Source organism: Tupaia chinensis, unplaced genomic scaffold, assembly GCF_000334495.1.
Source record: "Tupaia chinensis unplaced genomic scaffold, TupChi_1.0 Scaffold000270_1, whole genome shotgun sequence".
NCBI lineage: Eukaryota > Metazoa > Chordata > Mammalia > Scandentia > Tupaiidae > Tupaia > Tupaia belangeri.
This window is the reverse complement of record NW_006159750.1, coordinates 4443709-4459629: the sequence shown is the minus strand read 5'-3', so window position 1 is coordinate 4459629 and position 15921 is coordinate 4443709. Positions and strand designations below refer to the sequence as shown.

The 15921-nt window shown below is 40.0% G+C and overlaps 1 protein-coding gene across 1 annotated transcript in view; it reads right to left on the bottom strand.

The window, feature by feature from the left end:
- The window catches only part of EEIG2 (EEIG family member 2), an 84937-nt gene that overhangs the window by 42482 nt on the left and 26534 nt on the right, over nucleotides 1-15921 (bottom strand). The window contains exons 2-3 of the mRNA XM_006149499.3: nucleotides 8680-8800; nucleotides 3829-3858 (exon numbers count right to left, since the gene is read on the bottom strand). Of these exons, the coding sequence (XP_006149561.1) occupies nucleotides 3829-3858; nucleotides 8680-8800 (151 nt within the window). The remainder of the gene's footprint in view (nucleotides 1-3828; nucleotides 3859-8679; nucleotides 8801-15921) is intronic.

Below are 15921 nucleotides of genomic sequence, written 5' to 3'. Positions count from 1 at the left end.
ATGCTGTGATCCATCCCCAGCCTCAGCTGGCCTGGATACCAGTGTGGTGTGCACAGTGAGGGCCCAGTCATGAACCTGAGACCTTCTCAGGTGGCTCCAGTTGCATTATTAACATGCCACCCTCTGGCCCTGATTTTCTCCTACCTTAACAACAGCAGCAACAAAAAAGAAAACAAAACAGAACCTCATCCCACATCTCTCTTCAGGTTAGTAGACCTTTTTCTATCCTTTACAATAAAACTCATTGAAAGAGCTATCTATGCTGTCTGATTTCAAAGTCTCTGGCCACCTCATTCATCTCCCCATCCAACCCTATTTACTCTGTTAGCCACAATGTCTTATACATTAAATCACCTTTAACGCTTCCTATTCTTCTGCTTGAAACAATCTTAAACCTTATAGTTTTCTTTCCCATTCCATTCAGGGCAATGTTCAAATGCTGTCTCTCTTAAGGAGCCTTCCCTGACCATGCTATGATATGCCCCTCTTTCCTCCCTCACCCTGTAGTCATTGCCTCCCATCCTTGACCTGCTCTAGCCTTTTCCTTAGTAGTTACCACATACACATATGTCACATTGATTTTGTTACCATCTCTAGCTCCCCTGCTCCCTAGAATGTAAGCTCCATGAGTGCAGGGACTTCTGTTTTGTTCATTGCTGTATCCAATACTTAGATGACTGCCAGGAACAATACCTGGCACATCATAGGTACTTACTACATATTTCTTGAATGAAAAATGACCCACTGGTTTATCAAGAAACTGATTAGTCTTTATCATGACCGCCTGTTTGTATCCTCCCCAAATTCAAATGCTGAAACTCTAACTCCCTATAAGGTGGTATTAGGTAGTATGGTCCTTGAAATAATTAGGTCTTAAGCATGGAACCCTCATGAATGGATTCATGTTCTTTTAAAAAGACCTAAGAGAGCTCACTTCTCTCTCTGTCATGTGCAGACACAACAAGAAGGCAACCATCTACAAGGAAGATTGGCCGTCACCAAACACCAGACTGCTGACACCTTGATCTTGGATATCTTGGCCTCCAGAACTGTGAGAAATAAATGTTTGTTGTGTAAGCCACCCAGTTCATGATAATTTGGTGTAGCAGTCCAAACTAAGACAGTCTCTGTTAAGAACGTATTTTAAAAGGTAGGTAGGGTATGTCGATGTGATGTTGTAGTCTGAAGGTTACCCATGAGGAAGGTCAATATTCATTAAGCACCTTTTACATATGAGTTCCTACTCTAGACACAGGAAAACACTGAAGAACAGGGCAAACAGTATGCTTTCGAAGAGCTTACTTTCTTGCAAGGTAACAGAGAGTCCATGTTTCCTATGATTATTGTTTATTTTTTCTTCACTTACATGACTGTCCCATGAAAATGGAATGAATACATAAATATTAGTTATCTGTGGTAGATCTTAATTCATTCAAAAAATAATTTTCAGTATCTACATTCCAGGTAATGTTAGGTTTGGGAATACAGAATCATTCTCATGCTTATAGTTTATAAGGGAAGATAGAAAACAAAACAAATTCCAGCAACACAGTGTGATAAGTTCTATGACAGAGAAAGACACAGCTACAAGAAAGATAGGAAATGAAAAGTTCTTAGTGGGGAGAGATGACTAAGCTGAGCCTTTAATGACACATGAGCTGACTAGAGGGTGGAGAAATACATGCACAGAAGGGAAAACATTGGGTCACAAGGCAAGGAGGTGAAAATAGCATGGGAAACTCCAGGAAGTACATGAGAGCTGTATGTCTGAAGCATAAGAAGGAATGTATGAATGTGTGTGTGTGTGCGTGCGTGTGCAGATGTCAAAGAGAAGAGATGATGTGCAAAACAAGATGAATCTTACATGCTAGGTTAAGTTTTCATCTTCCTTTGTAAATAACAGCTGATGGAAGACTAAAAGTGAGGGAATGATATGATCATATTTTAATTTTAGAGAGAACACTGACAACTATATGGAGGATGGAAGGAGATTATAACCATGGCGGAGAGGCTAGACAGGAGGCCAATGCAGGCTACAAATAAGAAACAACAAGGGTACCACAGGCAGGGGCCCGGGGCAGGGCGGAGGAAGGTATGGATTCAAGAGCTTTTTAGGAAGGACAAATCAAGAGAATTTGTTAATGACAGCATACAGCATACCCTGTTGTGCCTATCCAACATTAAATGCCCTATTATTCCTTATGGGCAAACTCTTCCTTTTTTTTTTTTTTTTTTTTTTCAGATTTTTTGTTATAAGGTGTGTGTGCTTGCCAGAGAGACAGAAGGCAAGAAATCACCCCCCAGGGGAGATAACCACAGTTCAATCCCTTCTCCTCCAGTTACTCTTCAGTCACCTCTTGGGATTTTGGGCACGCACCCATACGTGCCCATCTGGTGAGAGTTTTAAGCCACCAGGTCCAGGACCCAAACCATAGAACTACGTGGGAGTCCAGCAGTGTAACCATTACACCACCTGCTGGTCTCACAAACTGTTGATTCTATTCAGGATTCCTTTCAGTTCGTTCACATGCAAAGGAAGGTAATACAACCCCTGGTTCATTGTTAAATTGTGCTTTGTCCAAGCAAAACATTGTAATCCATTCCTATTTAACCTACAACTGGTTTAGGGTAGGCATATGATCTAGTTCTGGCCTAGATGGGGAAATCCTCTGAGGGCCATCTTGGAAAAAAAAATAATAAAAAGTAATTTAGGACCATTTCACTCAAAAAAATAAGACATGGAGGGGCAGCTGGATTTTGTTATATGGGGATGTGCTGACTAAAAATCAAGTAGTCAGCCATCTGTGTCCATGAGGGGAGCTAGCCAAGGACAAAGTCATCACACACAGAATGTTGGAATGGAAAAAAGAAAAACAATATGAGTTCTTGATGTTCTTCAGTCAGTGGATAAACTAATTCTGGAGCAGCTCTATCTCACATCTTCTCATTTTGCGACATTAAGGCAATATCTAGGCTCAGCTGTGGTGGCACAGGCAGTCGTGTGCAGCTGGGTGATATTGGAGCTGTGGGGGAGGCCTGGCTTCCGATGCCAGGGCAACCTAACTGCCCTAGGTCCACCTGCATGTGCCTGTGATCCTGGCTGGCTGGAGGGCTGATGGGAAGATCCAAGTGTGCCGAGGCCCTGTGGAGGGTACCTGTGTCTCTGTCTCTCTTTCTCTCATGGAAGAAATAATTAAAAATAAACCTTAAAAGAATTTCCACTTGAGGGGAGTTTTCTGGTACTTATAGCAAAGAACATCCCAACTGACACTGTAACGAAGATTGAGGAAGTTAGGTAGATTAGGTAGTTAAAACTAGTGTCCAGGTGCCTGACTCAGACAATTGCATTGACAGAGATTCCATTCAGTGAGTGGAAATAAAAGAGGAATAGGCGGGTTTTTGGTAGTATTATTAATGACCAATTCCTACAATTAGGCAAAAAAGTGAGGACACTCATTCCACGTAGCTAGTAGAAGTAACAAGATATATCAGAGTGCTGGGAAAGCACAGAGGGCCTTCCCCTGGGGGAGGTGCGCCCCGGGAATGCGGCTGAGACTGAATTATCTGTTGCTACGGCTTAATGCAAGCCAGAGATCATCCTTTAGTAGGAAAGCTGAAACTAAAGAATAATATCCTATAATAAGCATTTAGAAAGAATATGCCTATAATTTGTTGTTCAACCCAACTGTTCAATCTTCAAGTTGCTTTACTGAAAAAGAACCAAGCTTCTGAAAAACAATTAGAAGAGAAAACCATTTAATTTTTAAGAACATAAATAGCAATGAGTGATATTACAAGTTCCAAGAGAGTTAAAGAACATTAACTTACCTTAGCATATGCTTTTCCACCTTTTAATTCCTGCCAAAGACAGAAAACACCATAATTAAGAATTTAAATTTAAATAATTTTGAAATAAACTTTTATAATAGCTGGCAAATATCATAAATGGAAAAATTCTTTTTTTTTTTGTTAAGAGAGATTTTTGCTATAGGGTATGTGTGCACACTGGAGAGACAGAGAGACAGAATGTGAGAAGTCACTCCCACTCCCCAGGAGGATGGCTATGCCATAATCCCTTCTCTTCCATTCTCCTCTTAGGATTTTGGGCACGCACGCACACACGCCCGGCATGAGTTTTAAGCCGCTGCAACCAGGACTCGAACCATGGTGGGCTATGTGGAAATCCAGCCACATAACAATCACACCATCGGCTGATCCATAGACAGTAAAATTCTAATGTCTCAAGTCCAGCCTTTTGGATCTCCATATCCCCTCAATATGACCAGAATTTTTATTTAACATATAACTTTAATATAAACAGGATGAATGATGAGAAGACAAGCTAATATTTTATTTGCTGAAGAAGAAATAGCCAAAAAATGTCCTGGGTTCACCGCTAAAACCTGAATCACCCAAGAAAGGTTCAACCATTTAGTTAAGGAAACTAATACACTGTAGATCTCACCCCAGAGACAGCTACTGTTATCAGTTTTTATGAATTATTCAAAAGATGTTCTATACATATAAATGAAAACATGTAGTAAAGTATAAGCCCTTTTATCTAATGTGAACAAGACTGGAAAAAGTGAAAAATAATAAACATTATATACATACTAACATTTTATTTTAACTTAAAATACATAATTGTACATTCATTTGCCAAATGTTAGGATTTAGGGCATCATGCAACTGTGAGAATGAAATGTGAAACACTTAGAACAATGCCCAGCAAACAGTATAGTCTGTCTACATGGTTGCCATTATCATCATGGGGCCGAGCTCCCTTACCCTCACCCACTTTTTAAAATGTATATGTTGAATGGAATTGTCTCTTTTTTTGCCCCCACAAACCAGATACATAATGTATGATCTATCATTTATAGCTTTAAAATAGTGAATTTAAATAAACTTAGAAGCAATCTGTAATAAACTCTATTATTATTCATGAATATTGCTGCCTCTCTTCCCTGCCCCATGGATGTCAGGTGTGGCAATGCCACTATGTCTACCCCATTATGAATTAGTTATTCTTTTTTATTAGGTCATTGACATATCTCTTAATAATGTCCTCTATTAAACAAACAAAAACAAAACTTACTCCAGATGGTCCTTGTCTCCTCTAATTATTTTCTCTGCTCCCCATATATAGTCAAATTCTTTAAAAGACTTACCTATATTTGTTGTATCCCATTCTAGTTAACCCACTCCAGTATCTTTCCTAATTTTCCCTCTGTAATAGTTCTTAAGATTCCCAATGGTCTTCATTTTGTTAAAGCCAAAGGCTCTATGTCTTCATTTTCCTTAACCTCTCAGCAGCATTTGCCATCTTGGGCATGCCATCCTTTTTTTTGTTGTTGTTGTTTTGTTTGTGTGTGTGTGTGTGTGTGTGTGTGTGTGTCTGTGTTTTAATTTGCTATAGGATACATGCACTTGCTGTGGAGAGTTCCATCAGGTCTGGGACTTGAACCATCGTCAGCCATGTGGGAGTCCAGTGTGTTAATGACCGTGCCATGTGCTGGCCCCTAATTTTCCTTTTATAGCTTCTGACTTTTAGATAATACTTTGGAAGGGTTAGACAGAGTAAGCTCAATAAAGACCTCCATTTAACCAAAGATAGTAAAGAGAGTTAATGGTTTACCAATATCCATTCTTCCCTCTTCAATGTTAGACCCTGTTGGCCACCTAGTAGAGACTACTACATTCACAGCCTTTCTTTCAAATTTGTTGTGGCCACATGGCCCAGTTCTAACCAGTGGGATATGCAGAGAAGTCATGTGTACCACTCTTCAGTGATGCCCTGAAAAAAAGGCCCATTTGTTCTTATGTGGCTTTGTCTCCTTTTTTACTGGCTGGGAGATAAGACTGCATGAGCAATTTCTTTGGCCTCACGTGGTGAAGATGATGGCCAGGATGCATGACTAGTCCTGTAGGACTTGAGTGTTACCCAAGAGAGACATAAACTTCTATCTTGTTTAAGCCATTGTCTATTCAGGTGTCTGTTTTAGCAGTATATCATATATGTCCCATTACACCTGAGGAACTGCTTTATCTCAGATGAACACGTCCTACCTTAAATAGCACTATCAGTTACTTTTTTTTTCCCCTTAATGTTCTTGCCATAGGGTACATGTGCTCACTGGAGAGACAGAGAAAGACAACGAAAAGGAAAGTACGAAAGCACCCCCCAGAAGAACAGCCACACTGCAATCCCTTTTCCTCTTGGGATTTTTGGCATAATGCACACATGCCCAGTGTGAGTTTTCAAGCCACCAGGTCCAGATGTGAACCGCAGTTGGTTATGTGGGAGTCCAGCATCTTAACCACCATGCCATCTGCTGGCCCCACGTTTTATCTATTTATTTTTAAATAAATGCTGAGGGAACCAGCAGTTAGCGTAATGGCTATGTCACTGGACTCCCACGTAGTCGACCGCGGTTCGCGTCCTGGACCCAGTGGCTTAAAACCCATGCTGGGCGCGTGTGCGTGTGTGCCCAAGATCCCGAGAGGAGAATGGAGGAGAAGGGACTGCAGCGTGGCCATCCCCTCTGGGGGGTGATTTCTCGCTTTCTGTCTCTGTTTCTCTCTGTCTGGCGAGTGCACGCGCCCTATAGTGAAAAACCTCTCAAAAAAAAAAAAAAAAAACCAGATAAATAAATGCTGAATTTCTTCTATTTGCAATTATGCTTTACTCTACACTAGTCATATGTTTTCTTTTTCTTTTTTTTTAAAGATTATTTTATTTTACTTGTTATTATTTTTTAATTTGTAAAAGGGCATGTGTGCTCACTAGAGAGAGACAGAGAGAATGAGAGAGAAAGCAAGCTGCCAGGTCTGGGATTTGAACTGCAGTCAGTCATGTGGGAGTCTGGTACCTTTAGCAACCACTCTACTTGCTGGCCCCATGTTTTATTTTTCATAAAATTCAAAGACTGACAGATTATCTTTTAAAAATCCTAATTGGAATTCCATTTAGGAAAGGTTTCGGTAAAAGCAACAGCAGTCAAGGAAGAAAGGAAAGATGGCATAATGCTTTACTTCTACATCAACCAATCCCTATAACTGCACTGAGACGCAAGTATGATATTCTTATCTGGACAAGGAAACAGATTCAAAAAGTCCTATTTGCCTAAGGTCTCTCAGTTAATAGTCGGTATATCTGGGATTCAAATCCAGATAGGCATGACACAATGAACAGTACACTTTCACTGTATCAGACTTCCTTTAGGGAAACTTCCACACAGCTGCTGCTGCTCCAAATAGGACTATTTCAAAGGTCTCTTTCTGTTAAAGGCTTAACACCTGTAAAATCAATTAACGTAGGTATGTATTTATATTTAAAAAATTTTTTTCCCCACATTTTATTGATTCACAAAATATCTTAAACTAAAAATATGGACAAAGCTGGAATCTAGTTACAAGTGCACTGTAACTTTTTTCTGAAACATTTTTAAAAAATTAATTAATTTACATTCATTCCCTGAGCATCGTCACAGCATACAAAATGTGATTTCCCATCTGGAATGCACTGCATAGTGGCTTAATCATACATGTTATCATCAGGTGTATTTATATTTTAACTGACAGATTAAATTTTATTGACAGAACTTAAAATATGGCCATAAAGATCATAATGCTATCAGTCAGTTAAAAAAGCAGAAACTAAAATATATTTTTTTATCTCCAATAGAAGGATACAGAACTAGAGTGGAAAAGAACATGGCAAAAAGCTCATCTTTGCATTACAATTCTTATTCATTCTTTAAATTTTTGACCATGTACATGTTACTTTATTGCCATAAAATGTAGATACAATGTAAAACATAAAATTTAGGCACTTTAAAGCCAATTTATTTCACTGGTACTGGCAGCAAATGGTTTCCTCTTTTGTTTTACTCAATAAAGGCAGGATCACAATACTTCTATACATACTAAGTTGAACTATATCAAATTGCTAATAAGCCTCAACTGAACACGTGCAAAAAACATAAGAAAGAAAACATGGACTTGCAATCAGACAGACTGGTGTCTGAGTCTCCTCCCTACCTCACCATTTGTTAGCTAGGTACATTGGGGCAAGTAACTTCAACCTCTCTGAGCCTCGATCTTCCAGAAAATGAAGAAAACAACACCTAATGTCAATGTTGTTACCAGACATAATCCTATGAGACTTCAAAAGTTTGTGGAAAAATGGAATTAATGTACAATGTATTTTGGTATAGAAAATTTTGAAATCCATGCATAGTTTGCTCATAATATGCATTCTCCATAAACTTTTTGAAGGCCACCAGGGCTGGTAGCCTTGCTGTCATCTTCACCATGTGGATACAATGAAATTGCTCACACAGTCTTATTCCCCCAACTGCTGCAGATACACAGATACAGTTTCCAGAACAGTGCCTAACAAATAGAAATTTCATGAATGGCATGATAGACATATAAGTCCCCAAACTAAGACAGATAAGGATATTGCTTATATATGGTGATAATGAGATGAAGGTTCTTGAATATTTTAATTTATAATTTTAGTTTCTTCATTATATTTGTCAGTAAATTATTGCTGCAACGGTGGAATGCAACTGCATATAACAGTTATAATGATCAAGCAGAGCTGAATGAGGGATTCAGTAACTATGGAGCTAATTACGGTTTCTGAGAGGGGAGGACAGGCTATTTTTATACCTTCCTCACAGATACTCTGTAGATACAGGGATCGAGGATGCCCGTGGTGGCGCTTGCACTCATTTTGCACATAAATGAGAACTTTTTTCTCCAGTGAACACAGTTGGCTTGCACCACCTCCCTGAAAGAAAGGGAAAAAAGAGTCAATTAATTAACTATGACCAATGACATGTTAAAAGTGTACACACACTTGCACTCAAGTCTCTGATGCAAAGTGATACACTAAAAGCCAGTATCTGTAAACAGTGGACAGGAATGAAGCACATTCCTCATCTTGTGATCTGAAAATCTTTAGAAAGTTTTAATTCCCCACAAGAAACTGAAAAAATGAGTTTAGTTATCCATTCTAACCATGTAAACTGAGGCTTCACTATTTATTCAACATATAGCGCACATTTATTTTATATGGTGGGTACATGCTATGTGTTTAAAATACAAGGGTGAGGGCTGGTCCTATAGCCTAGTGAATGGTTAAGGGAGTCAGATCCTACATGGCTGATCATGTGGTTCAAATCCTGGCCCTGGAAGTCTGAACAAACATGCCAGGTTCATGTGAGTGACTGAGCAAAATCCTGAGAGGATGAAAAATGGAGAAGAGATTGTGGAATTACCATGTCCCACTGGGTGTGTGTGTGTGTGTGCGTGTGTGCATGTGTGCACGCTTCTCCTCTCTCTGCCTCTCTCTGGGTGAGCGCATGTGCTCTCTGGCAAATAATAATAATAATAATAGTGTGAGAAAGAGTTCTTAACTCTGTAGGGCTTATAGGTTTTTGTTTGTTTGTTTGTTTTGAGAGGTTTTTGCCTTAGAGCACATGCATTCACCAGAGAGAGACAGACAGACAGACAGACAGACAGACAAAAGTGAGAGGGAAAGTGAGAAATCATCCCCCAAGAGGGATGGCTATGCCACAATCCCTTCTCCATTCTCCTCCCAGGATGTTGGGCACACATACACATGTGCCTGGCGTGATTTTGAGCCCCGGGTCTGGGGCTCAAACTGTGGTCAGCCATGTGGAAGTCCAGCAACATAACCTCTATGCTATATGTTGGTCCCAGGGGTTTATGGTTTATAGTTAGTACAAGAGACAGAAATATAAACAAATACTTATTCTAGGGAGAAACAAATATTTACTCTAAGATGTACTGTCAGTTTCACTCCAGCCATAACAGCAACAGCAGCTGCCATGTAGGCAGAGCTGAGAACATGCTGTTTAATCCCCCGACACCCCTATGAGGTAGCTGGCATTTGCTTGCCTCAGTTTATAGATAAGAGAAATCAAGTACAAGGTTATTTAGTATGAAGTGGCAGAATTGGCATTCAAACTGGGTCTACTTGTCCACAAAGAAAAATCTGTTTCCAACAACTTTGCCCTTTTAACTTTCCGGGCATTTTGTACATGCTGGTTTCCTACTATTTTATGTAGGTATAGGAGGTTAATCTTAGAGATAAAAGATAATTATTCCTGTAATACAGAACGAAAAGAAAGATAATGGGTGAAAAGAAAGAGGAAACTGGAGGAGCAAGAGAGAAATGCAAGAGAGTGTAATTTGAATGGTTTTGTTTTTTCAGGGAAGTGACATAAGCGTGGTCACTTCTATGGAGTGATAGGGGCTGATGGTGAGTTGAAAATTTAGATAAAGGCTTGAAGACAGTTATGAAAAACTATTGTGGTGAATGTGATAGGGAGTCAATTTACAGTTTCCTTAGGGAGTAAAATGCCTTTGTATTAGGACCAGTTTGGTTTTATTGCTTTTTTCATCAATGCACAGAAATCCAATAACTGCAAAAAATACAAGTAACTTAAAAATGAAAGGGACCAGCAGGTGGCATAAAGGTTACATTGCTGGACTCCCATGTAGTCAACCATGGTTTGAGCCCTGGACACTGTGGCTTAAAACTCATGCGAGGAATGTGTGTGTATGTACCTAAAATCCTGAGATGAGAATAGAGAAGGGACCTCCACGTGCACAAAGCGTCTAATCAACTTGTAGGGGCCCAGCTCAATATGAGCAGACAGATGAGCAAAGTCTCTTAAAATGAAGGACGGAGACCAAAATGAGTAGAAGCAGCAACTTAAACAGAACAGAACCTGTGCTGGAATAAGAAAAAATATTCTGAGAGAGATATAAAAAGAATTCGCATCTATTATACAGGAATAGGATCCTGTTAAAGAAAAAGAAGGGGAAAAAAAAGAACACACATAGAATAAAAAATATTCACGGAAATCAAAACCACTGGGGTTGATGCTGTGTGTGTCATTCTAGATTACTCCACCCTTTCCAGGCATTGGCCCAAGAGGCCGGTCTTTATAGACTACATCGACCAGGCTCCCTTGCCCCCCACCTCTGATCATGCTTATGGGGCAAACCCCAGGAAGATGAAGAGCAGGAGAGAGAATTCAAGATATTTACTCTCCCGGCTCCTTTCCTGTCAGACCATGTGGGAAGTGGGTAGGTGGTAGGGGACGGCAGTTTTCCAGTTACAAAGTCTAAGCTTTGTAGCACTTAGAGTCTAAGTGCATCTACAAAATTATTAAAATAGAAGCCTAATTAACAAATTCAAAAACATCAAATACAGAATAATATGAAAATTAAAAGCATAAAACATTACAAGTCATTTTTTCCTAATTGCTTTACAAAACCACTAAGCCAAGAGCAGGAACCTTGTTTATTGTCTAATATATGAAAATAGGATGATATCTTAAAATGTTATTAAGCCAATTATTCTAGAAATTATGTTGTAAGTACTGAAAAAATGTATCCGTTCATACTCACCGCATAGCCCTAAAACCCTACTGTATGTTGTCACTTTTCATGTGCTTATAAAATAACTGTAACTCCTTGCCAATATTAATTACAGAAATACATTTTAGATTTTCATCTAGTTTAAAATGCCCATATAATATAGCAGCTTTTATGTACCAAACAGTATATGCTATCACTTGGACAAATAGAGGGCAGCTTTGGCCCCAGTAATATGAATGAAAGAAATCCACTAAACTCTGGGCTAGCTGGTGGCACGGTGGTTAAGGAGCTGGATCCCACATGGCCAACTGTGCAGATGGAGTCCTAGATCTGGCGACTTGAAAAACATGCCAGGCATGTGTGAGTGCATGTCTGAAATCTTTTTTTTTTTGGAGAGGTTTTTGCTATAGGGCGTGTGCGTTTACCAGACAGAGAGAGACAGAGGGCGAGAAAGCACCCTCCAGGGAGGATGGCCACGCCACAATCCCTTCTCCTCCGTTCTCCTCTTGGGATCTTGGGTACGCATGCACATGCACCCAGCGTGAGTTTTAAGCCACCAGGTCCAGGACGCAAACTGCGGTCGACTACATGGGAGTCCAGCGACATAGCCATTACGCTAACTGCTGGTCCCATGTCTGAAATCTTGAGAGAAGAATCAAGTAGAGGGGACTGTGGTATGGCCATAGCCTTGGGGCGTGATCTCTCACTTTTCCTTTCTTTCCTTATCTCCGTTTCCCTGCGGTGAGTACATGTGACCTATAGAAAAATGAAACAAAACGAAACCCCAAGTGAACTCTGCATGTGGGTGTTTCTCTTTAAATACAAATAAGTAAGGAAGAAGAATACACAGAAATATTTATCTAGTTTAGTGAGGGGGTAGAAGAAGCCAACATTAAACCTGACAGGCTTGGGAAGAAACAAGAGATTTAGAGACTTTGGCACAGCATTATAAATATAGGCAGATAACTGAAACTATAGAGCAGACTAGAGATAAAGAATAAGTTTTCCTAAAAGACACTCCTTTAAACCTTAAGGGAAAAAATATACTTCCCTTACTCTATATCCTCATCTACTTACTACCGGTCTCTTTGCCTTTTAGGTCCAAGTTCCTTGGATGATGATACTAATGCTAATGATGACAATGATGGCATTTATTGTGTGCTTATTTATTTTTAAATAATTATTTAGTTTTATTTGCTATTATTATTTTTTAATTTGACCAGAGGGGGGGGGGAAGGGAAAGCGAGAAAGCAAGCCTCCAGGTCCGGGGTTGAAACTGCAGTCAGCCATGTGGGAGTCCAGTGCTCTTAATTGCCACGCCACCTGCTGGTCCCATACTTATTTATTTTAAATATGTGTATTCTGAAAGTTTATTTATCTTTTCCATGACAGAGAAAGACAGAGACTGAGAGAAAGGGGGAGAGAGAAAGAGGCACTCCAGCAGAGTCTTCACGCCATGATCCATCCCCAGTCTCAGCTGGCCCAGATTATGGGCATTTGTGCACACCTAGAGTGCTCAGGGAGGTCCTGGGATGTGAACCCAAGACCTTTCACACCATGGGTCCAATTATGTTACCACTGTGCCACTACTTGGCCCCCTTGATTAAGTGCTTATATACAACAGACATTGTTAGAAATACTTTACATGTATTAACACAATTAATTCTCAAAACAACTCTATAAAGGTGACTATTAGCTTCATTTTAGAAAAATGAAGATAAAGACACTAAGATACCCAGAAATTAAGAGACCTGTCCAAGGTCACACATCCAGAATGGGTTGCAACTGGAATTTGAAGAACTGTCTACAGTGTAGCCATTTTCCATTTCTTCATTTCCTAATCACTTTGCAATCCCTGCTAGTCAGCCTTCTACCCCCACCACTCTATTGAAACTACTCAGCATTAAGTAGCTGATTGCCAGACCCCATGGGCTCTTTTTAAATAATTATCATCCTTGACCCTTATATATCCTTGAAATAGTCTTGGTCTTTTCTACTTCTGTGACTTTTTCTTAGTTTTTTGTTCCTCTTAAAATGTTGATGCCCACCACACTTCTATCCTTGGCTTTCTTTTCTTTTTATTCTGTGGCCTTAACTATGAGGATACACTAAGGACCTAGGTAAATCTAAGTCTTCTTTAGTCCTTGAATTCAATATCCATCCACCTGTTTATTGGTGTAGTACTCCTAGCCTCTAGGCTTTAGGCCTCTGACATGATCATGGTACTTATCCACAAGCTAGTTACCCACCAATTTGACTAGTTAAACTAGCCAAATGGTTTGCCTAGGAGCATATGTGACAGAGACTGCCAGTTGCTTAGCCAAAATTCAATCTCTCCTCTTCTACAGAAACAGAACCCTGGTTTTATTCATATTGACAATGGATCTGTTTAGAAGACTGTGTCTTCCCATTCTCTCTTGCTAAGGGTGGGCACAGGATTGAGTATATAAATTAGAGAGAGATAAATGGAGGCTACTGAGTGTGACTTCCGGAAAGGCATGGTTAAGAGGCATAGCTGAAACGTACTCTTCAACCTCTTATCCTTCCTTCCTTCTTCTGCCTGGAAAACTATGATATTTACTGTCAAAAGTCACCTTGGGGGGCCGGCAGGTGGCGTGGTGGTTAAGGGTGCTGGACTCTGACATGGCCGACCACAGTTAGAGTCTCAGACCTGGAGGCTTGCTTTCTCACTTTCCCTCTTTCTCTCACTCTGTCCCTCTCTGCTCAAATTAAAATAAATAAATAAAGCTAAATAAAAAATAATTCTTAAAAGAAAAAGTCACCTCGGACCCTCAAGAAAAGCTACAGAGGTACACAGAGACAGGTGGGGGGGGTGCCTCAAATAAACAAGTAGCACTGGACTGTCTTCCTCCAAATTTCTTAAATCTTACTATTCAAAATGTTTATTTTAGGTTTTATTATATGCAGCTGTACTAAATGCTAAGTCTGATCAGACTCAAATACAGGAATGTACAGAGTTTAAGTGTTACTCACATCATAGTAGGTGATCTAGGAATTCCAGAGTACTATCTCCCTCATTTAAGATTACTAGATAGATGAAACACTTTGGAATTACTGTATATATTTTACATCACCTGCATAGTCTCACCCAATAAAACCCCAAGGGGGACCAGCAGATAGTGTAATAGTTACGTTACTGGACTCCCACGTAGTCGACCATGGTTTGAGTCCCGGACCCAGTGGCTTCAAACTCACACTGGGCATGTATGTGTGTGCTCAATATCCCGAGAAAAGAGTGGAAGAGACGAGAATGCGGCATGGCCACCCCCCTTGGGGGGTGATTTCTAGCTTTCTGTCTGTCTATCTCTGTCTCTCCAGCAAGTGCATGTGCTCTATAGCAAAAAAACCTCTCTAAAAAATAAATAAATAAAGCCACAAGGGAGCTCAGGTCTACTTCCTGGGGATTAAGACACCAATCAAACACCTGAATACAGTCTCCTAAGTAGTTTACTGATATTCCTGTTAGGACTCTGAACAAGTTCTCCGCCTAAGTCCTCTGAACAAGTCCTCTCCGCCTAAGTTTTTAACCATCTATTTCTTCCATGAGAGATGAGTATGCTCAACAGAATCCTCGTGCCATGAACTACCTCTGGCCTTACCCAGCTGGACTGTGGGCACGCTTTCCATCCTGTGTGTGGAGAGAGTCCCCTGGACACATGCTAGGAACCTCCCATGGGTGGGAGGGATCCAGCTGCATCACCACCTGGTCCCTGGAATAGGTTTTCCTGTGAGTAAAAATTCCTAGTAAGCCAAAAGATCAGGCTAGGATGAACAAGAGTTGTGAAGTGTGCTTGTCTATTAATTATCTCATGGTGTGTATCAAAAAATCCTTACTGGAGAAGAAACCCAGAAATGAAGATGATGATAGAAAGTAAGAATCCCGCATGCTATGAACAGTACAGCTTGCCAATCACAGTGAACACTCAGTACATATTTGTTGACCAAATGAATAACTGAAGTCATACACAGGCCAAAATGATTGGTTCCTGCCATGCTTCTTTTTTTTAAATTACATTTATTTATTTATATTCATTTACTGTACATCATTACAGCAAACAAAATGAGATTTTCCATCCAGAGTACACTGTATATTGTCTCAGTCAAGCACATCAACAAACATGTTATTGTCAGCAAATGATCTTCCATTTCTTGTTTCCTGTATGTTTTGCTTTTTTTCCCATCCTTGATTCCCTATCTCTTACCATGTTTCTTACTTATGTACTTCCTACTGTTCCCAAATTAATCCCATCCTTACCACTGACCCAATTCAGACTCTCAATAGCTCTTCCCTGAAATATCACACCTGCTTCTTAAGTAGTCCTGCTCAAATTTACCTTCCTCATGCTACCAGAGGGCTTTATGTTATTATTATATTATTATTTGGACAGTGTACAGGCTCACCAGAGAAAGAGAGAGAATCCCCATTCAAGTGTGGTCATGCTGCAATCCTTTTTTCTCCATTTCTCTAACCCAGCA